This window comes from Otolemur garnettii, unplaced genomic scaffold, assembly GCF_000181295.1.
Source record: "Otolemur garnettii isolate 467f Iridium unplaced genomic scaffold, OtoGar3 scaffold00148, whole genome shotgun sequence".
NCBI lineage: Eukaryota > Metazoa > Chordata > Mammalia > Primates > Galagidae > Otolemur > Otolemur garnettii.
Window position 1 is genome coordinate 1,120,305 of NW_003852543.1, and position 24,314 is coordinate 1,144,618.

General features: G+C 36.4%; 1 protein-coding gene and 1 pseudogene across 1 annotated transcript in view; both read right to left on the minus strand.

Moving 5' to 3' along the window:
- Window positions 1-24,314, minus strand: part of ZC3H6 (zinc finger CCCH-type containing 6) — a 66,428-nt gene that overhangs the window by 35,672 nt on the left and 6,442 nt on the right. The window contains exon 2 of the mRNA XM_012811015.2: window positions 5,688-5,868. Within this exon, the coding sequence (XP_012666469.1) occupies window positions 5,688-5,868 (181 nt within the window). The remainder of the gene's footprint in view (window positions 1-5,687; window positions 5,869-24,314) is intronic.
- On the minus strand, window positions 16,250-16,382 carry LOC111728305 (annotated as a pseudogene).

Consider the following 24,314-nt stretch of genomic DNA (forward strand, 5'->3'; position numbering starts at 1 on the left):
TTTTTTTTTTTTTAAGACAGAGTCTCACTTTGTTGCCCTTGGTAGAGTGCCACGGCATCATAGCTTACAGCTACCTCAAACTCTTGGGCTCAAGTGATTTTCTTACCTCAGCCTCCCGAACAACTGGTACTACAGGCACCTGCCACAACACCCAGCTGTTTTTTTGAGATGGGGTCTCTCTCTGGCTTTGAATGTTCTCCAATCTGTGCTTAAGTAATCCACTTGCCTCTGCCTCCCAGAGTACTGAGATTACAGCCGTGAGTCACCAAGCTTTTAAGCTCCTTTTTCTTTCCTTTATTTTTCTTGATTAGTTTGGCCACTGATTTACATATATGGTTGACTTTTTGTAAAAATGAGTCATTTTCCAGGCAGCAACTGTGGCTCAGTGAGTAGGGTACTGGCCCCATATACTGAGGGTGGCGGGTTCAAGCCCCACTCTGGCCAAACTGCAACAAGAAAATAGCTGTGCATTGTGGCCTAGCTACTCGGGAGGCTGAGGCAAGAGAATCACCTAAGCCCAGGAGTTGGAGGTTGCCGTGGCACTCTTACCAAGGGCAACAAAAAAAAAAAAAGAAAGAAAAGAAAAAAAAATGAGTTATTTTTCATTCTAATTCACTAAGTGCTGCTTATTACTTTATAAGTACTTCCTTTTTGTTTTGTTTTGCTTTGCTATTCTAGCTTTTTAAGTTGGGTATTTAATTTGCCTTTTTTCCCCCCATTTTTATTGCTATTGCTAATACTATAATACTATAATTTTTCTTCCAACAGTTGCTTTAGCTATATTCCACAAACACTATGTCAAGATTTTATCATTATTTTTATGAGATTTCTGCAGTTTTAACCTATGTTTTGCCCATGTTCCACAACCTATTTAGAGCATGTATATGAATTAACCAAATAGAAAGGCACTGTAATGCTAATTCTATTGCATTGCGGTTTGAGATGGTACTTTGTATTATTTCTACTTTATTGAGTTAACTATAGTTTTCTTTGTGGCCTATGATATGGGCAGTTTTTATGAATAGTCTAAGTGTACCTGATATGAAGGTACATTCTCAGGAGTCCCTTGCACCTTTTCATGAACTTAATTGATCTCTTTGTATTAAGAGAGGTATATTGAGCTGAGCATGGTGGCTCACGCCCATCATCCTAGCACTCTCAAGAGACCTAAGGGGGAGGATCATTTTGAGGTCAGGCATTGGAGACTAGCCTATGCAAGAGCAAGACCCTGTCTCTACCAAAAACAGAAAAAATTAGCTGGGCATGGTGGTACTCACCTGTTGCTAAACAGGAGGCTGAGGCAGGAGGGTTCCTTGAGCCTAGGACTTCAAGGCTATAGTGAACCATGATAAAGCTACTGTACTCTAGCCAGGGTGACAGAGTAAGATTCTGTCTCTCACACACACACACACACACACACACAAAAACACAACTAAAAAGGTATATTGGTACATTTCCTATTAGTGATATGTTCTATCTATTCTTTCTTGCAATCCTTATAGTTCCTGCTTTATGAAAGTTGTTTTGGGGAGGATATCAAATATCAGTAACATGGCATGGTGTCCATAGCACAATGGTTATGGCTCCAACTACTATACCAGGGCTGGCGGGTTCAAACCTGGCCCGGGCCTGCTAAAACAACAATAACAACTACAACCAAAAAAAATAGCCAGATGTTGTGGTGGGAGCCTGTAGTCCCAACTACTTGGGAGGCTGAGGCAAGAGAATCACCTAAGCCCAAGAGTTTGAGGTTGCTGGGAGCTGTGACACCACAGCACTCTACTGAGGGTGACATGGTGAGATTCTGTCTCAAAAAAAAAAAAAAATATCTATCTATCTATCTATCTATCTATCAGTAACATCTTCATTGTGAATTATAAGCTTTAACATTATATAATGCCTTTATTTCTTTTAATGACTTTTTGACCTAAATTTGACTTTTTCAGATATCAACAGTTGGCTCCTGCCTTCTCTCTTTTTGCATTTGCCTGGTATAACTTTACTATTTTTTTAATATTTTTCTCTTACAAGTAGCTTAGAGTTGAGTTTTGCCATTGTTGGAAGAGAATATCATTTTGGTATTTAGAAAGGTTTATACTTTTGTTTTAATGATTTCCTTCATACTGCCTTTTCCCAATAATCATAGGTCCTATTTTTGCATACCACTTATTTACTAACGGAAACAATATTGAAATTAGGCAGTAACCCCTTTTTTCTTCTTTCACTCCCAGGATAATTTTTATTCTCAGTTATTAACAATGAAGCAAATTAGCAAGTTCATGCTGCTTATCGTATATTGTTCTGCTTTTTCTGACATGTTTTACAGTTGTAATATTCCAATATATAATATATTCTCCCCCTTTATCCATAATTTAGTCTTAATTTTACAAGTAAATACGTATATGCATGTAGACCACTCTTTCTCTCTCACCCCAGTCATTTTGGCTATCTGAACTTATTCTCCAATAGATTTTACAGAAAGTCTCACGGTTAAAATATTTCCTGAGTGCTTCTTGCATATAGTTTACCTAAAGACATTGTATTTTAAGGTCAGTATTTAGGTAGATATAAAATCCTTAATTCACACTCTACTTCCTTGAGTATTTTATCACTCCATTATCTTCGGGCATAAAATTGTTATTGTCAAACATTTTTATATAAATTTGATCTTTTTATTGTTTGGGATTCATTGAGGGTACAAAGAATTAGGTTACACCATTTCCATTTGTTAGGTAAAGTCCCTCTTACAATTGTGTCCTGACCCCAAGAGGTATGCTATATCCCATAACCCCCCATCCCCTCTCTCTACATCCTCATCCCCTTACCCCCCACCATGTATTAGGTCATCTACTGGCAGAATTGAGTACATTGGTTCTTGCTTCTCCATTCTTGTGATGCTTTCCTAAGAAAAATACATTCCACCTCAATCTAGGTTAATACAAAAGATGTAAAGTCTCAATTTCTTTTAATGGCTGAATAGTATTCCAGGGTATACATACACCACAGCTTGTTAATTCATTCCTGGGTTTGTGGACATTTAGGTTGTTTCCACATTTTGGCAATTGTAAATTCAGCTGTGAAGAATAGTCTAGTGCAGCAGTTCTCAACGTGTGGGTCACGACTCCTTTGTAACAGTGAAAATACATCCCAGCATTAGGAAAGTTGAGAACCACTGGTCTAGTGCAAAGGTCCTTAAGATAAAATGATTTTTTTCCTGGGTAGATGCCCAGTAATGGGGTTGCAAGATCAAATGGGAGGTCTAATTTGAGTTCTGTGAGGATTCTCCATACTTCCTTCCAAAAAGGTTGTATTAGTTTGCAGTCCCACCAGCAGTGTAAAAGTGTTCTCTCCACATTCACACCAGCATCTGCAGCTTTGAGACTTTGTGATGTGGGCCATTTTCACTGGGGTTAGGCAGTATCTCAGTGGTTTTGATTTGCATTTCTCTGATGATTAGGGATGATGAGCATTTTTTATGTTTGTTAACCATACATCTGTCTTCTTTAGAGAAGGTTCTATTCATGTTTCTTGCCCAGTGATATACGGATTGTTGGCTCTTTTTTTGTTGATTAATTTGAGTTCTCTGTAGTTCTTACTTATCAAGTTTTTGTCCCATTCATAATATACAAGTATCTTTCACCATTCTGAAGGCTATTTGCTTTGGTTATTGTCTCCTTAACATGAACAAACTCATGAACCATGTTATGGAACTGGAAAAAGAAAAACAATCTAATCCCAAACCCAACAGAAGAAAAGAAATAACCAAACTTTTTTCTTTTTTTTTTTTGAGACAGAGTTTCACTTTGTGGCCCTTAGTAGAGTACCCTGGTGTCATAGCTCACAGCAACCTCAAACTCTCGGGCTTAAGCAATTTTATTGACTCAGCTTCCCAAGTATCTGGGACTAAAGGTACACACCACAACACCTGGCTATTTTTTAGAGATGGGATCTTGCTCTTGCTCAGGCTGGTCTTAAACCCATGAGCTCAGGCAATCTACCCTCCTGGGCCTCCCAAGTGCTGGGATTCCAGGCCTGAGTCACTGTGCCTGGCCAAAACTTTTGAGACAAAGTTTCACTCTGTCACTCTGGGTAGAGTGCTGCAGCATTACAGCTCACAGTAACCTCAAACTCTTAGACTCAAAAGATCCTCCTGTCTCAGCCTCCCAAGTAGATGGGACTACAGATGTGTGCCACTATGTCTGGCTAGTTTTTCTATTTTTAGTAGAGATGGGTCTCACTCTTGCTAAGGCTGGTCTCGAACTCCTGAGCTCAAAGCAATCTGCCCCTCTAGATGGCCTCCCAGAGTGCTAGCATTACTGGTATGAGCCATAATGCCCAAACTGATCTTCTTTTCTTAATAAGGCACTTGGTCTTTCTGCCTAGATGGCTAAAGAATCTTTGTTCAAATTTCTACTTATGTTGTTTGATAATATCTTGTATTGTTTTCTTAGTTTCTTACTATTTTAAAATATTGGGTTAAATTTTTCATATGCTCTGTGAATATTCTTTCTTTTCTAGAAGACTATTATTCTCTTCATTATTCTTTTTCTTACTATTAAACGTCTATGAAATGTGGCCACAGTCCTATCTTGCTGTTCATGTGAAAAAATGGATGGAATGGGCCAACAAAGCTTCACAGTTCTAGTTTATCTCTTCTGTTGTTAGCATGAAGTGTTCAAAAACATGGCTGTTTTTCTGCAATGTACATTTTCTGCTTCCTTCCCCTATAGTATACCTCTCAATTTACATTCTACTCCCAACATTTATTTCCTCAGTATAAAACTCTGTCCTAGAAAAAGGGATTTGGTTGATTACAGGCAGTCCTTGGGTTCAGTAGGTTTGTTCTTAAGTGTTTCAGTATGAGATAGGTTCAGCAGGTTTGTTCTTAAGTTGAATTTCTATGTAAGTTGGAGCAGGTACATTTACATATTACCTGTAATGGCCTCTGTTCATAACTGTGAGTTGTACATCAGTCAAGTGTTTTTAATTTGGGAATTTACTGTAATAGTCTCCGTGAATGTGAGTTGCACCTAAGTTAGATGTTTTTAAGTCCATGATGGTCTGTAGTATCAGGAGTTCATCAGGCCCACATCTTTCCAGCACCATCCAATTCTCTGTGGTCATCTTACACTCATGTGTGAACTAGAGGTAATAACCCTCCAAGTTTCTGTTGCTGTTTCCATTGTTTCTTCATTCTTTTATAGATGTTGCCAATGGGTTTTTGGTTTTGCTAGCCTATGTATAATCTGTATCTGTAGAGAATGACATTCTTTCCTTAATCTTCCTAATACAGTCTCCTAATACAGACTCCTAATACAGTCTTTTATCCATTCAAAGACTATGTATTTTAATCTGTAATAATCAAGTTAAGATTTAACTTATTTTTTAAACCTTTATTTTGATATTTCACATAATATAGGGAAAATAGTAAACTAAAGTATGAGTGGACATGAAGTTCGTGTTACTTTTTAGTAACTATTGTTACTAAGAATTATTTACTATTTAAATTGCATACAAACTTCATGTCCACCCTGTTATTTATGATTAGAAAAAGTGTTAATCACATAAATAAAAATATCTAACCCAAACACTTTATAAGAGAGCAGGTAGTAACATATTTTCTAATTTTCAGTATTTTATATTTCCTAAAAATTTACCAAAATAATAGAAAGTAGATTCTAACTAACCTTATGTTTCTCACGTTTCCTCCTTTTGGATTTTTTCTTCTCTCTTTCTTTCTTGTGCTTTTTTCTCGATTTTCTGTAGGCTTTCTCATTTTTCTGCTTCTCATCCTCTTTTGCCTCTTGTTCTTGTGTTTCTTCAAATCCTGCATCATCTATTTCACCATCTTCTAATTCACCATCTTCTCTGTAGAAGACAATGAAAACTTTAATATTCAGTGTCAGTTCTAAAACAAATCTTATAGAAACATTTCGAAAGAAAAAAAAAGCATGTGCCAAGAAATAAGTTACATTCATTTATATAAAGGACTAAAACTCTTTCTTTGTAAAAGCCCAGATAGTAAATATTTTACATTCACAGACTATATATGGTTTCTGTTGTAAATTCTTCTTCCTTTTTTATAATAACCCTTTAGAAAGGTAAGAACCATTTTCAGCAGCCAAAATTTGCCAACCTCTGATTTAGATAAAGATCACTGCCTCTCACACAATGAGTGAGTGACTACAGTATTATCCCAAAGTATTGTAATAATTATTTTCAAAAAAAGGAAATTAACCTAAAATACTATAAGAAACACTCTAATTAGAGGACAGGATTTTTAACTTAGTGGTCCAGAGATAGCTATAAATAGCTTTAAAATAAAAGCCATCTATATTAACTTTTATCAACAAAGTAAGTTTTATTAAGTAAATAAATTTCAGTATATTTCAATACACAAAAGGAGAATTGTAAATTCTTCAACCTGAATCTGTAAAAAGATTCATATTAAAACCAGTAAATCTAGGCCTGGCGTGGTGGCTCATGCCTTTAATCTTGCACTCTGGGAAGCCAAGGCAGGAGGGCAGATTACTTCAGCTCAGGAGTTTGAGACCAGCCTGAGCAAGACTGACACCCATCTCTACTAAAAATAGAAAAATTAGCCAGGCATAGTCCAACGCTTGATGTCCCAGCTACTCAGGAGGCTGAGGCAAGAGGATCTCTTGAGCATAAGTGCTTGAGGTTGCTGTGAGCTATGACACCACAGTACTCTACCTAAAACAATAACTTGAGATTCTGTCTCAAAATAAATAAATACATAAATAATAAAATAAAAAATAATTAAAAAATTAAAAAAATATTTTAAGTAAAATTAAGTAAATCTAGACCCTAGAGCAAAGTGTGGGAAAAACTTCTAATGTTACAGCCTTGAGAAATAATTCATGAAAAAGACCCCATTGGCAACTGTAGCAACAACAAAAATAAACAAGTGGGATCTGATCAAATTAAAAAGCTCCTGCAAAGGTAAGGACACAACAAAGCGAATAGACAACACTCAGAATGAGAGAAGATATTCACATGTTATAAACCAAACAAAAGGCTGGTGGCCAGAATATGCAAAGAATTCAAGCAAATCAACAGGGAAAGAGCAAACAAGGGTGGGGCCTGTGGCTCAAGGAGTAGGGTGCTGACCCCATATGCCAGAGATGGCATGTTCAAACCCAACCCTGGCCAAAAACTGCCAAAAAAAAAAAAAAAAATAATAATAATAAAATAAAAAGAGCAAACAATCGCATCAATCAATGGGTAAGCAACATGAACAGAACCTTTCCCCTGAAGACAGATGGCCAGACAAGACATGAAAAAATGTTCATTATCCCTACTCACCAGAGAAATGAGTAGAAATGCAAATCAAACTATGTTGAAATATCATCTAACACTAGTGAGAATAGCCCACGTCACAAAGTCCCAAAGCTGCAAATGCTGGCAGGGGTGTGGAGAGAGGGGTCTACTAATGTACTGTTGGTTGGACTGCAAACCTTTGGAAAGAAGTATGGAGAATCCTTAAAGAACTAAAAGTACAAATCCCATTTGATCCCATAATTCCATTATTAAGTATCTACCCAGAAGAAAAAAATCATTTTACCCTAAGGACTTTTGTCCTCAAATGTTTATAGCAGCTCAATTCACAACTACAAAGATGTGCAAACAACCCAAGTGCCCATCAACCCATAAATGGATTAAAAAGCTTCAGTATATGTGTGCCATGGAATACTATTCAGCTACAAAAAAGATGGAGACATTGCATCTTTTGTATTTACCTGGATGAATTTGGAGAACATTCTCCTAAGTAACTAAAGAATGAAAAAGCAAGCATCCCATGTATTCAGTACTACTCTGATAATGGTAGACCAACAATTACAGTCCCACATGAGAGAAAAACACAATTAAATTCAAGAAACGGGTAGGGGAGAAGGAGCTTGGTTAGTTCCCACCTAGTGGATAAAATGTAGGGGTATATGGCACACTTCCTAGGTGAAGAACTCAATTACAGTTCAGACTTTGGACTTTATCCCTACAAACACAAATGATGTAACTAATCATACGTACTCTCATTTTATTTTATTTTATTTATTTTATTTTTTTTTGAGACAGAGCCTCAAGCTATCCCCCTGAGTAGAGTGCCATGGCATCACGCTCACAGCAACCTCCAACTCCTGGGCTCAAGCGAGTCTCCTGCCTCAGCCTCCCAAGTAGCTGGGACCACAGGTGCCCACCACAACGCCTGGCCATTTTTTGGTTGCAGCCATCATTGTCGTTTGGCGGGCCCGGGCTGGGGATTCAAACCTACCACCTTAGGTGTATGTGGCTGGCGCCTTAGCCGCTTGAGCCACAGGCGCCGAGCCTGTACCCTCATTTTAACTCATGAAAACAAAGTAGGAAATCTAATTCCACTTTCCAAATACTAGCATATTTGTGATTCAGAGGCTGAATCCTAGAAACAAATTGACTTGTAACTCATTATCACATTTTAATGTAATAGATATATAAGCCAAAAACATCACTAATCTCTGGGTGTTTCTCATTTACTGCTATTTTTTTTTTTTTTGAGACAAAGTCTCACTTTGTTGCCCAGCCTAGAGTGCCATGGTGCCAGCCTAGCTCACAGCAACCTCAAAGTCCTGGGTTCAACTGATCCTACTGTCACAGCCTCCTGAGTAGTTGGGACTACAGACACCCTCTACAACACTTGGCTAATTTTTTTTTCTATTTTAATAGAGATGGGAGAGCCTGTTCCTCAGGCTGGTCTTCAATTCCTGAGGAGTCAGCCTCCGAGAGTGTTAGATTACAGGCATAAACCACTGTGTCCAGCCCATTAATGGTATCTTAAAATACAATAAACCAACTGATAAACATGGGAAGATAAATACATAAAACCGTCTTAACATTTAATCATGTTTCCATAACACTGTAATTTTAAAAAAATATAAACTACTATAAAAAGTACCTGGTAGTGCAGGAAGATGAATGACTTTGCATAACTGGCAGCAAATAAGAAACACCCAAACTATGGTGCAGGTATTTTAAAGGTCACTTAGAATTACTAGGAACATGTAATTTCTAAAATGTAAAATTATGTCACTCTCCGGCTATAAATAACAATGATACAATATGGTATCTCAAATTTGTTTCAGAATAATCCACCAGGGATGGAAGTAGTGGTCTCAATAACATTAGCCATGACTTGGTAATTGCTAGAGTTGTGGGATACATGTAAGAGGACTCATTCTACTACTCTTTGTATGCTGAAGTTTTCTAAAATGAAGAGACAATCTTCAATGGTTCCCTCTGCTTAGTCAATTACTTTCAGTTTCTCAAGTCTCCAAGCATTAAACGTTGACTAAAAACTCTCATTGACCTGCTCACCTCAACCACCACGACCTGTATCTGGCTAATTCCAATTCAATATTTTAGAGCCTAGTTTAGCTGTCATTTCCTCCAAGATGCCTCCTCTTACTACCCAGGTTTAGGTGAGTACTCCATCCTAAGTACTCCCCTAGTAACTCTCATTCTCCTATCACTGCACTCTGCAATGTTATGTTCAAATGACTGGATTTTTGGTTGATGTAAATGGGTTGTACAACTGTCTTTCACAGATGTATCTCTAGCACCTAGAATGGCACTGAATGAATGAATATATAATATCTGTAACTCTTGGATTATAGAACAGGAATATGATACCATCCTAAACTTGCTGTAAAGTCATTATTATTTCCCCCAGCTTCTATTATAAAATCAAAGAGGTATACAAGCTACTTAAACAGACTTGAAATCTCTTGTGAGGCAGGATTCACATTATGGCTTTTTTTTTTTTTTTTTGAGACAGACTCCTGCTCTGTTGCCCTGGCTAGAGTGCAATTTCATCATAGCTCACTGTAACCTGGAACTCATGGGCTTGAACAATCTTCCAGCCTCAGTGAGTAGCTGGGACTATAAGTGTGCACCACCACACCTAGCTAATTTTTCTATTTGTAGTAGAGACAGAGTCTTGGTGTTAAACTCCTGAGTTCAAGGTATCCTGCTGCCTCTGCCTCCCACAGTGCTATGATTATAGGCTTAAGTCATTGCATCCAGCTGCATTCTGTCTACTTTAATTAAAATGTTTGAACGTTTATAAACTATAAAATCTCATGGCCCAGGAAAATGAGTGCATATATTTGTCAAAAAGCAAGTATGTTTCTAGCAGCTTTAGTCATAATGCAAAAAGCTATAACAAACAAAACCTCCATCAACCAGGGAACAGATAAACTGTGTTTTATTTATATAACAGAATACTATAAAGAAAAAACTGTTTCACAAAACAGTATGGATGAATCTTATCTACATAATGAGTGAAAAAAGCCAGACAAAAACAATACTGTATGATTCTATTTACATGCACTTCATGAACAGACAAAAACTAATCTATAGTAACTTAAGTCAAAACTGTGATTATTCCTTAGAAGAGCATAAATGACAAAAAGGGGTACTCATGAGACTTCTAGGATGTTGAAATATTCTGTATATTAATCTGTGTAGTGATTACTATATATATCACATATGTAGGTAAAAATTCAAATTATATATTTAAGAACTATATACTTCATGTCAATATTTACATCACAATAAAATTTAAAATAGAAATGACAAAAGATCTATAGTTTATTTTTTCTTTTACTACCTCTCTCCTTCAACTTGAGGTCGTAAAAACATGAAAAATTTTATATGCAGAAATCATCAATTCATAGTTTGCATTTTAATTAGAACTATTTAAAAATATTAAGTACACATGCTGAAAATTTACATCCTACTTTACATAAATTCTTTCAATGTGAATATGGGCCATTTGTATGTGTTGTAAGATGTTAAATACGTCTATTTTTTTCCATGTTAGCCTATTTATCATTTCAGCATTCATATAATAGCAGATTTAAACTTGTAAATCTATATAAGGTAACAAAAAATGAGAAAGGGGAAATAAAGAACGATTCCTATTTCTATGAACTGCTTCCAAATGGTTTAAAAATTTAGCTTTGGCTCAGTGCCTGTGGCTCAAGTGGCTAAGGCACCAGCCACATACACCTGAGCTAGCAGGTTTGAATCCAACCTGGGCCTGCCAAACAATAATGATGGCTGCAACCAAAAAAAATAGTTGTGGTGGGCGCCTATAGTCCCAGCTACTTGGGAGGCGGAGGCAGGAGAATTGCTTGAGCCCAGGAGTTAGAGGTTGCTGTGAGCTGTGATGCCAGTGCACTCTACCCAGGGCAACAGCTTGAGGCTCTGTCTCAAAAAAAAAAAAAAAAATAGCTTTGGGCAAATATGGAAAGCATGTGTAAGCGTAAGAGAAAGAGAATTCATGGGAGGAAAACTAGATTTTAATTCCAGCTCTATCATCAAAATAAAATAAAGCTTTCTTAACTAGGCACCTAGTAATATATCAGATATTAACGTAGTAGTCTTGGAGAAAAAACAACAGAGGAAATAACAAGTAATTAGGACTGCTCAGCATTTTTAAAAAAATTTTTTATTAAATCATAGCTGTGTACATTAAATGCAATCATGGGGGTACAGTGTGGTGTTTTCATATACAATTTGAAATACTTTCATCGAACTGGTTAACAGAGCCTTCATTCTTAGTTATTGGCATTTTTTAAATTTTGAATTAGCTCAACACTATTATAAGAACTGTTGAGCTTACTAAGCCCAAGTTTGTTTGTTCATTTGTCTGTTTGAGATAAAGTCTCATTTTGCTGCCCTCGGTAGAGTGCTATGGAGTCAGCTCACAGCAACCTCAAACTCTTGGGCTCAAGTGATTCTATTGTCTCAGCCTCCCAAGTAGGTGGGACTACAGGTGCTCCGCCATAATGCCTGGCTATTTTTTAGAGATGGGGTCTTGCACTTGCTCAAACCTGTGAGCTCAGGCAATCCACCCTCCTTGGCCTCCCAGAGTGCTAGGATTACAGGCATGAGCCACCGAACCCAGCCCCAAGATTTTTTTTTAAAAACGTAATGACTAATAAAGAGAAGTTTGTAGCTCAATTATATGGGTGATGGTTTGTTAATATAAAAATAATAGAGTAATAATTCCTTTTTAAAATAGCATATTTGTGTTTATGCACAAAGACTGGTAAATAACTGTCTGATTAATAAAATGATTTTTGAAAGATCTGATCTCTTAAGAAAATCCACAGAGACAGAAAGTAGAGTAGGGGTTCCTAGGTAAATTAGAGGAAAGAATGGGAAATAACTGACAATTAATATGGGGTTTCTTTCCAGAGTGATGAAAATGTTCTAAAATTAGGTAATTATAATAATTGTGCAACTCTGAATATACTAAAAACCAGTGAACTACATAGTTTAAAAGTGGGAACTGTATCTCAATAAAGCTATTATTTTAGAAACATAAGTTAAAAAATTCCTTTTTTTCCCCTCTAGATTTAAATATCTAGAATGGAGAAAAACATGGAATACCATAATACACTGAGGTATAAATTATGTTTATGTTCTTATTCTGAGGTAATTATTCATTAAATCTTCATAAGTTATCATGCCTTAAGAGAATATTCTACTTTTCTCCATTCTGATATTGTTGGCTATTAAAATAAATTAACCTGAGCCATTCAGTCTTACCTCCACAGGTAGTTTCTGCTTTTTCTTTATGCTTGCCTAAACGCTGCTGTTACAAGCTACAAATCAGAGACTGAGTGTTCTGGAAGAAACACAAAAGCCTCAATAAAAGACCATATGAGTATTCCTGCTGGATGTAATACAAAGACACCACTTATGAATACAAACTTCCTGGGATAAGCAAATATGATAACCACAAAAAGACCTTTTTCGGAATATTTCAAGTGACTGTGTCAGGATTTCTTCAGTATGCAGGAGCAAATAACTGCTTCTCCCAAGACCAATAGAACACACACTTCCTAAGTGCTTAAAACTATTCATGTACAGTGTTAGTTCTCTTCATGCTTTTGTACTAATTTGCACAGTCATTTCTCCCTTTCTGTGGATAAAGTAAGGGAACTGCTCTGTACTGGTACCTTGTCAACCCCACATGTCCTCTCATAGACCACAGAGGGAAGGCTCAACCACAGGCTGACCTGTGCCTTGGCAGAATGCCCTGTGATCCTCCAGAATATGGAAAGACACGCAGTCTTGTAAGATGCTGCTACAAGGCTATTTCTCACTTCTCTATTTTGTGGGAAGTTGCTGTGAGGCAGCTTCTCATCCATCTTCCCTGGTTCCAATGAGACCTGAGATTTACCCACCTTGCCTGCTCCTTAGGATAGAGCTACAGGCTAAAACATTGCTTAGCTACCGTATAGAAACTGTTTCTCAGCTATAGAGTGCTCACCACTCATTTTACGTATCATCTGGCCCTTTGGTTTCAGCGTTACCTTATGAAACAAGGATCAAAGGACCTGACATCATGCTGATCATGCATTTGTTGTCAATAAACAGTCTGAATCCTACCATCCGAGTCCATCAGCATGCTTGACAGATAACTTGCTTGGGTCTAGGCTTTGCCCATGCCTACTCTGATCTTCTCCTTCAACCTATGTAGTGTGTGTATGGGCCTCTAAATTAAGCCTTCAACCAACTCCCTACCTAACCCTCACAAGGAAAATACTGTCTGGTCATACAGAGGCCATGGAAGACTTTCCTGACGTGAGTTTTGTGATTTCATGTTTAACCCTGAATTGGACCTTGGACATCTATACGTACATCCCAGATGGCTTATCGTATTTCACTTTTATTGTTTCAGAAAGAGTTCCTCTTTACAAATAATCGGTGGTGAATATCTACAGCCTTCAAAACATACAAAGGACTTTTATCGTATCTTTATCCTTTATCCAATACATTTTTAATTTGTAGAAACTTATCTTACTCCTTTTTGACTATCTACAGCCATGGCAATTTCTACTTGGTTTGTTTTACTTCTCAAGCCTAGAATTTTTCAAAGCCTCGATCCAAATACAAATTCCTTCATGAGTGGAACTTAGCATATGGGCAATATTATAAATTTTAATTAGCTTAACGTCCTTCACAGTCCTATGACAACATTTATAAACTGTGTTTAAAATCTATGTAAGGCATCTCTACCCCAGAAATAAGTGAGAAATCTTTTCTTAAGGTATTTCCTCCTTTATTTATGAAACTACATGTGGCCCTTCTAATCTTTATTTCCTGACTCAATAACATATTTGCCACATTAGAACCTAATTTGCACATAGGCGTAATGACTCTATGTAACAATGTAATAATGAAATGGTTTTCAATACTTCCTTTCAAGTCTTTCAAGAGACCATGTTTCTCTGGTACTATCTGAAGGGAACCTAAAAAAAACTATCAAACTTTGTTAATGATACTGACTGAAAAGATTAATAAAATCGTGAAGCCGTAATAGTACTACTGTCTCTGAAATTCCTGATATAAGTGGTTATGAAGAACAGCTCTAGGTTTCTTGCTGGCAATCTAAGAAAAAAATATGAAATAATCTGCTAAAATTTCCTGCTGCATGTGGAGTAATACTATAGGGAAAGTTTACTGATCTTTAGTCAAACTGAAAGAAAAGATAACTTGTCTAATCAAAAGTGGGCTCAGAAGGACTCTTGAGATAGGATCTTCTGGTTAAAGTAAACAAAGCTTCAGTCATCAATCTAATGTGACTTCTAGTCTCTTCTCATAATGGTCATGATTATTTTCATTTGCCTCACAATCTTCCAATGCCTGGCCTTCAGAGTCATATTATGCTACTGTACAACTATTATTTCATTGATGGCACAAAAATTTACTTGGCAACAGAAGGAAAATAAAGGGACTCTAGTAGGCTAGATGAACTCCTACAAAGGTTATAAAGCATACAGCAGTGAATATGTAGCCTTTTCTTCTATTTCTACAGGATTACAGGAGAACCAAAGGGAGGCAAGGGCTTGTTAAACTATAACTCTGTCAGCTTGGTGCCCATAGCACAGTGGTTATGGCACCAACCACATATACGAAGGCTGGAGGATTGGAACCCGGCCCGGGCCAGCTAAACGACAACTGCAGCAAAAAATAGCTGGACGTTGTGGTGGGCGCCTGTAGTCCCAGCTACTTGGGAGGCTGAGGCAAAAGAATCACTTAAGCCCAAGAGTTTGAGGTTGCTGTGAGCTATGACAGTACTCTATTCAGGGCGATATAATGAGACTCTGTCGGGGGGGAAAAAACCCCACCACCTCTGTTGAGTTTCCACTATGTGCATATGAAAGTGCTGACTGTATTCCTGCAGCATATAGGCAGACACTCATATCCCACCTCAGACTACTTTGGTACACAAAACCTATGCTTTTGTGACATTAAGAATAAAAAATAAAAAAAAGAAAAAATTTGCAATCCCCAAATGAACCAATCGGAACTTAATGCCTAGAATCCCTCCCAATCTGTAATAAACTTTTTTTTTTTTTTGAGACAGAGTTTCACTTTATTGCACTTGGTAGAGTGCCATGGCATTACAGCTTACAGCAACCTCCAGCTCTTGGGCTTAAGCGATTCTCTTGCCTCAGCCTCCCAAGTAGCTGGGACTACAGGCACCCGCCATAATGCCCAGCTAAAACTTTTTATTTTTCTCTTTATCTCTTCTACTTCATGTGGAGAGACACTGAAATCACATCTTACCCAGCAAGCCAATTAACTTATTTTTTCAGTTCTGGTGGTATATTATTTCTTGCAAGGTATTTCTAGAGTATTTATTGAACAAACTATAAAGTATGTAAGTAAGAGTTTAAATTCTGAAGATTAAGATGAAGGTAAAATGAGGGTTAGTTTACATAGGGGTATACCAGAAACTCCTAATTTTTAGATTTGAGCAGCAAATCTAGCTTTGAAATTCAGGAAACAAAAATTAGGCATATACAGTGCTTCTAAGACAAAAACAAACCAGTTACTCAAGAGAAGCACATTTTTTCCTAGGAGTAAGAATAGAGAGAAATTTCTTCTGAGTCTTCATAAAGACGATGTTACCTGATAAAATGGACAGCTGATATGTTAGGCATTGCCATCAAGAGTATCCAATGTAACAGTTTACTGACTATAGCATACCACAATTTGAGCCCAGGGCATGATGCCAAAGCTTAATTAAAAGCAATTATACACCAGAACAAAGCAACGGTGTGCAAGTGCACAACTGTCTGACATTCTAACTTGATACAGGGATGAATTCCATAGTATCTAGAGCATCTTTATTTTTTCCCCTCAGCTTAACTCTTCTTAAACCAACCAAATTTGGTCTCCATAGAGACTTCCAAAAATTGCCAGAGCCAACTATGTTGCAAGTCATCATCGTGGGGTACTGGGCAAAATTTTCAATTAGCAATAATTTCACCTTAGAGAAACCTCATTGCCTACCAGTGTGCAAAGCTAGGGCAGCAACTCGTAAGAAGTATATGTAAGAATTTTTTGTCCCTCTAGCTTAAAAAAAAAAGGCCATTCACTCATTTAATATATATTTATTTACCAACTGCTCAGTGGGGATATAGTAGTAGACAATAAGAAAGAGACATATTTCTCCTCAGAGGAAGTTTTTAATCTAATGGAGGGAAAGACAGACACCAATCAAAAAAAGTCACATGAATAGAGATAAAATGACCACAGAAGTGTATGAAAGTATATGAGAGCACGTAATAAGCGAAAGTCTTCTGTCAAAGAAGTCCAGAGGCCTTCACTGAGGAAGTGGTGGATGAAGTGAGATGAGTTAACCTGAGAGGAGAGGAAGTAGGGACCTCTCCAAACAAAGAAAATAAGATGAACAAAATTTCTGTGTTACAGAGAACACAACACATTGTAGGAACTGACACAAGGTCAGTGTCACTAGATCATAAAATAAATATGAATTACTTAAATTCCCAGGAATTATTTAAATGTTTGTAAGGAAACATTGGTCACTAGGGTAGACCAGTTAGGTTGGTAATACAGCATTTGGAGTTATAAAATACTAGGGTTTTTCTTTTTATTAAACAGTATATTTTGAGGTTTTTGTTTCTAGTTCTTATCATAAACATTGTTATTGTTATTAAATTTTAAGCCTTTTTAATTTTGTGAAGGCAAAAAGTGGAAACCTAATATACATATGTATATGTAAAAAATAAATAAATAAAAATTTCTACTAGCTCAGGAATTAGCATATCATGGCCCTGTTTTTGTAAATAAAATTTGATTGGAACACACACACAAAAGAAAAAAGAAATGAATGTAAATGTACCAGGGGATGGATGTGCTAAATACCATTTCATCTTTATATAACATAATAGGCATCAAAATATCAAATTATACCCCATTTATGTACAATTACAATGTGTCAATAAAATAATAAATAATTTTAAAGTAGAAAAAAAAGCAGCATATTTTTTAAGAATTCAAAGAACATCAGTCCTGATACAGATTTAACAAAAAAAAAAAAAAAAAGAGGCCAGCCAGGTGCAATGGTTCACACCTATAGTCTTAGCACTGTGGGAGGCTGAAGTAGGAGGATCACTTGAGGTCTGGAGTTTGAGACCGGCTGGGCAATACGGCAAGACCCATCTCTTCAAAAAGTAAAATAAAAAATTAGCCAGGTACAGTGTTGTACACTTGTAGTCCCAGCTCAGGCAAGAGGATTACTCGAGCCCAGGAGGTTAGCGCTGCAGTGAGATATGATCGCGCAACTGCACTCTACCTTGGTTGACAAAGCAACATCCTGACCAAAAAAAACAAAAACACCAGTAGGCAGAAAGGCTTAACAAATCATATGAAGCTAGAAAATAGGTTGCCTATTGCCCTATTTCATTTCAGGGTCCTAGAGAAGTTAATAAAGAGTGGTTCAGGCCAGGTGCAGTGGCTCACACCTATAATCCTAGCACTCCTGAAGGCTGAGGCAGGTGGATTGTTTGAGCTCAGAAATTCAAAACCAGCCAGAATGAGAGCAAGACTGGTCTCTAAAAATAGTCAGGTAAGTTTGGGCAGACGTCTGTAGTCCCAGCTACTCCGGAGGCTGAGGCAAGAGGATCACTTGAATCCAAGAGTTTGAGGTTGCTGTAAGCTATGACACCACAGTACTCTAGCAAGAGTAACAAAGTGAGACTGTGTCTCAAGAAAAAAAAAAAAAAAGAAAAGAAAGAAAGATAAAGAGTGGTTCAACAGACACTGGAGACTTGGAAGAGCATGAGAATGGGAAAGGAATGAAACATGGGAAAGGAATGTGACATTACTTAAGGGGTACTACATTTATTAACTGGGTGACGGTTACACAAAAGGTGAGGACTTCACCACTATACAACATATCCTGGTAACAAAACTGCAGCTGTACCCCCAATTCTATAAAAATAATAAGAAAAAAAAAAGTGAGTCAACCTACTAGATAAAAGCCTCCATGTTAGACAGAAGAGGGAAAGAAAAGAGAGGAATGCTGAAAGAAATGAATATTGCTATTCTATTACGAAGGTGTGTAATAATAAAACAAAAAAGGGTGGAGCACCAATATCTGGAAGAGAAAGTCCCTGGAGTTAAAGAGGACCCAAACCAAAGACAAAACAAAACAAAAAACCACCTCTTATTTAATGAAGACCCAGGGTTCTGGCAAAGTGAGGTGACCTGAACCTGGAAATTAAAATAGAAGTGTTAAATAAGAAAAATAACCCACAACAAACGATTTCTTAAAATGACTATTTAAGGCTTTAAATTTATGTTTAACTTAGGTTAAAACTGATTACTTAAAAAGACACCATAATAGGGTAGAAAAATAAAAAGCTCTAGAACCAGAAAAATCTGTTAAGATTCTGTTCCTAATATATACTACCTACATGAACATGAAAATTATCCCACCTTATAATATTTAGTATACTTATCTACAAAATGAGAGTAGTCAATCACCTTTACTACCAAGTAAAGAGTTGTTTGAGGATATGTGAAGTAAGTTATCACTAAAGTGTCCTTCCTTCCCCTGTGATTTACCCATATCGTATGTATTTAAATAGAATAAGTAAGCTAGACTACCAATACTTTCACAGAATGAGCTGGGAGAGATTATAAATCTAAGGAACTGGGCTTCTAAGATAAATTTCTCTTATTTTCCTACAGAAATAACAATGAAAAACTATCAAGAACAAGTAAGCTGGAGAAGACCAAGCTTGGAGTCTATTCCCGAGGTATTTCTACCTTTTTCTATTGTTACCCAACATTTAGCAGTCGTCTTTGTGAAATTCCCCCATATTTCCAAACTCTTCCCAAGGCAAACGATAAAACATAAGATAGAATATGTCTACGGTTCATAGTGATTATGGCAGAAATGGATGTTTATAATGATCCAAAGTTAGTATTTATTCACTAAAACAGGGAGGCAAGTCATTCATTTTATTTACAAAGAGATCCTTAAAAATGTTACCAACAAAATTGTCTTTGGGTAATAAGGTATGTGTTAATATTTTATTCCTTGTCCCCATCCAACAACAGATGGTAAATTACTGCTGTATATTAATCTTGGAAATTAAGCATTTTTTAATATATCCTTAAGTTTGTAATGTTTGACATCATAAAGAAAAACTATACCATTCCTCAAATATCCTTTAGTTGCGAACAGAGACAGACTGTTATGTGAATAGACCAAAACTATGAATTAATTTTTTATTTAGACTACATTTTTAAAAAGTATTTTTTTTATATTTCATTACTCTCTTGGATACCTAATTAAGCTAGAACTGATTTATTTTCACTACTTTTCAATTTATCCTCTTGATGTAGGCTCGCTAGAATAGACCAGAGAAACTAGAAATTCCACAAAAACAAATCTCAGCAAATAAAATTCTTTTAGAATATGAATATCTGAAAATAATCTTTTAGGTGTCATGACATCAAAAGTTGAAAAAGTAGATGCTTCCATAATACTTTCACAGTTCTCTATAAATCTAAAATGAACCAGAGTGAAATTGCCTATTACCAGGTATTATTCCCAAAGGACACTTGGTCTGTGTCTAATATCCCAATCCCGCATCTGATATCAGATTAACCGTTATGGTGAAGTACTGTGGTTCCAGGATTTGAGGGTATAGTAGAACTAGGTTTTTCAAAAGAGCTCATCCAAATTAGACTTTGACCTAAGCATTCGGCTAACGTGTGCTTCTCCAGTCGGCCTCAAATAACTTCTGGTATCCTTGAATGTCACATGATGAGAGATTATATGATCAAGTTACCATTCTACCTAATCGATACAATAAAAATATTTTTTCAAATATTAAAAAGCCCATTCCGTTTATATTTACTATTAGTATCTGAGTATTCATTTCCTAAGTTAAGATGTTCTAGGTACAACTTGGAATGAAAATCTCTTTGTATACTTCATCTATTAAAATTTTATCAATTAGATGAAGTATAAATGTACATAATACAAGAGGAAAATGTTGCAATTAAAGATAATGAAAGCTATTTTAGGTACAAAAGAAATTAACAATTTTTACAGAGTCAAAAAATACTGTAATATTGACAGAGTTAGCTTATACTTTAGGAAGAATATTATATACTTTTTCAGCTGATAAATGACAACATTTTAAGGGAAAATACAAAGCAGAATAATAGAGATGTTTCATAATTCTAACTTTGCTCAATTGTTTGGCATACTCATATTCTTAACATGAAACAAAATCATTTCTAAAGGCTATGTTCAATTTTTAGTTATTTTATTCCATGAATCTTTTAAGGAAAAAAATCATATTTTGTGTGATTCTCCATATTTTTTGTAGATGAATTAAAAGGAGATGTCATCCTTGTCAATCCAAAATATCCTAAGAACAAAAACCTCCAAAGTTATATACAATAAAATCATTTTTGCTCCAAATATATGTAGTTATATAAATTTATATACACACACATATATAAAGATGTTATAAAGAAGAAAAATTTCCCCCAATCATCTTGTATTTCACTAACCTCACTTGAAAGTGACCCTCTATTTAGGGCCATTACAACAATCACAGGAATAATCCAGCAACAGGCAGTGCTGAGACATTATTACTACAGCACTATAACGTTCTACTCTTAAAATGAAGACCATTAAAAGCTCCAACAATAAATCAGAATAGCTTCAGAGATAACACTTCGTATTTCCTCACATGTCAAACATTTACGATGATGATACCGATCTGACCTGCGCTTTAGACAAATAATGGTTTCCACAGTTGGCCATATAGCATTCAAAAAAAATAAAAATAAAAACCTGTGTTTGCAGGTGCTTAGGTCAATCCACTATTTGCTCCTATTTTCATCTGCAAACACAAAACAATTTTTAACCAGAATTTTGTATATTCCAAGGACGGACAAATGAACTCAAAACTTCAAAACTTCCCTTCCGATTCAAATAACAGAGGTTATAAAGCACTTAATCTCCACCCCGAAGCACCAGAGATCTAACAACATTTCATTGTTAACTGCTGGTAATCAAGAAAAATCCAAGCAAAAGAGGTATTGGATCTTCTAATCTCTGTGCATTTTGAAAGAATTCCCTGAATAGGCTGACATCTATAAAGAATAGAAAAAATTCCTATTTTCTATAGCTAGAAATTTACAGATCTAAGTTAGCTAGATTTAACTGATTTCATATACTCTTAAAATATAGACAATATTTTTTATAAATTCAATTTTTACTACTTTAAGAGTCAGGAAAAGGTGTCACATAAGATGAATTTATAATGAACTAAGATGAAACTGTCTATGATTCAGTAATATCCAAAAAAAACCTTTGTTAATGTTCAATATCCAGCATCTGATACAAGAGTAACCATCATTATGAAGTAATGGTTAAGAGTACTAACACTGAATGCCATAAATATGTTGTGGTTCTTAGCTGCATAGTTACCTTGGAAAAGTTATTTATCCTCTGAATCTGTTTTCTTAAACTATAAAATGAAGATATTAATACCTTCCTCAATTGATACGTATCAAAGGAAATATGGGAATTAAAAACTGTGATATGTATATATGTAAAATATGAGTATCATGGAGATTCCAAATCTAGGTTCTTTATATTTGTGCCAACTTTATAAATAGATCGTGAATGATTTTAAGTTTGATGTCATACTTTTAAAAAATTAATGATAATTAACTTAGGACTCTCTTTGAAAACTACTTGAGATTTGCTTTATTTATTTACCACTCAAGAATGTGGGTTTGATTTATGAAAGTTTAAGTATTAAAACAGTTATTTGAGGTATGAATGTTAAACTAGAATGCACATTAGAAACAAAGCAAAAGAAAATACTGAATCATTTACAACATAGAAAGCTTGCTCTTTAACAAGAGTAAAAGTTTGCTGAAATTTTTCTTGTTAAAAATCATTTAATGACTATTGCCATGGTTGGTATATGACATCACCAGTTTATTAACACCTCCCAAATCCAACTACCCAAAAAAAGGTACTGGGAATAAGAAATGTCCTCAGAAACAAAAAGAGAGACCAAATCAGAGATTAGGAAGTCAGGCACAAAGGATAAAGTAACAGATAACTAAATAAATTTAAGACAGTAACATGCAGGCTCGACGCCCATAGCGCAGTAGTTATGGCGCCAGTCATATACACTGAAGGTGGCAAGTTCGAATCTGACCCAGGGCCAACTAAACAACTGCAATAAAAAAATAGCTGGGCATTGTGGCGGGCACCTATAGTCCCAGCTACTTGAGAGTATCCAATGTACTCAGTCCTACTATGAAACTAATTTATAGCTTTCATATGAAAGTCTAAAGCCTTTCAATTATAGCCTAAGAATATAGGGAAAGGGAGGGGAGGGGTGGAGGGAGGGTAATTGGTGGGACCACACCTACAAGGGTACAGGTGAAACTTACTAAATGTAGAATATAAAAGTCTTAACACAGTAACTAAGAAAATGCCATGAAGGCTATGTTAACCAGTTTGATGAAAATATTTCAAATTGTATCTAAAACCAGCACATTGTACCCCATGCCTGCATTAATGTACACAGTAATGATTTAATAAAAAAAAAATTATCACTTTAGGGAGGTGCCTGTGGCTCAGTGAGTAGGGCATCAGCCCCATATACTGAGGGTGGTGGGTTCAAACCCAGCCCCAGCCAAACTGCAACAACGACAGTTGTTTATCTGAGCCCTGTGCCGTTTAAACTTCTACTCATTTCTTAACCAACTCCCCAGTCTAATTCCATGCTCTTATTCAGTAGGCAACTTCTGATAATTCAGTTTTCCATACAGCATTCTACATGGAACTACATAGTTCTTATTTTACATAACTAAACCGGCATTCTTTTTATATATATATATGTATATTCTCTTGTGATGGAGATTTATAATGCTGTGTAAAAGTGTGAGCTCTGAGTCAGATTACTTTAAATTCCTACAGATTTACTTCATGACCTTGGGAAATTTACCCATCTCAGTGACTGTTTCTTCATCTGTAAAAAATGGGCACTAATAACAGGACCTACTTCCTATGGTTGTGTGGAGGATTAAGTAATTCATTTTAAGCACTTAAAACAGTGCTTGTCCCATAGAGAGCACAAAATAAAGGTAGCATTGTTACTATTTTTGAACATGAATTAACATTCCTGAGACCAATCAGATTCTGAATCTGAAAAACTAAAGTGGGACCACCAGTGTTACACAACTCCAAGGAACATAAATACACAAAAGAACATAGTACTCTGGAAACACTAGACTGGGCTGAAGACTTGACCTGTTGAACTCAAGGTCACCCATCCTCGTGAAAGTTTTTAGTAGCCAGCCAGTCTGTCCAGGTAAAAACTTAATACCTAACACAGGGTCACAAACTCAAGTGCCTACAACAGTTAGGCAAGTCCTCTAAATAAGTGAAGCACAACTTCAGTGACTAGTATGCAAAGACAGTATCAGTGATAAGACCGTGGAGGGTGGAGAATGAGGTAAAGCCTTACAAGTTTTCAAACAACTATTTTAAAACATCCTTGTAGTCCCAGCTACTGGGAGGCTGAGGCAAGAGAATCACTTAAGCCCAAGAGTTTGAGGTTGCTGTGGTCTGTGACTCCACGGCACTCTACCGAGGGCAACATAGTAAGACTGTCTCAAAAAAAAAAAAAAAATCCTGTCAGGCAAAAACAATAGTGTGGGCAGATTTTAAGCCTGAAAGTCACCAGTTTGCAAACCCTGCAGCGCCCTAAAATAGTTCAACCGGCTAAGGCACCAGCCACGTACACCTAAGGTGGCGGGTTCGAATCCCCAGCCCGGACCCGCCAAACAACAAAACAGCCGGGCGCTGTGGCGGGTGCCTGTGGTCCCAGCTATTTGGGAGGCAGAGGCAGGAGACTCGCTTGAGCCCAGGAGTTGGA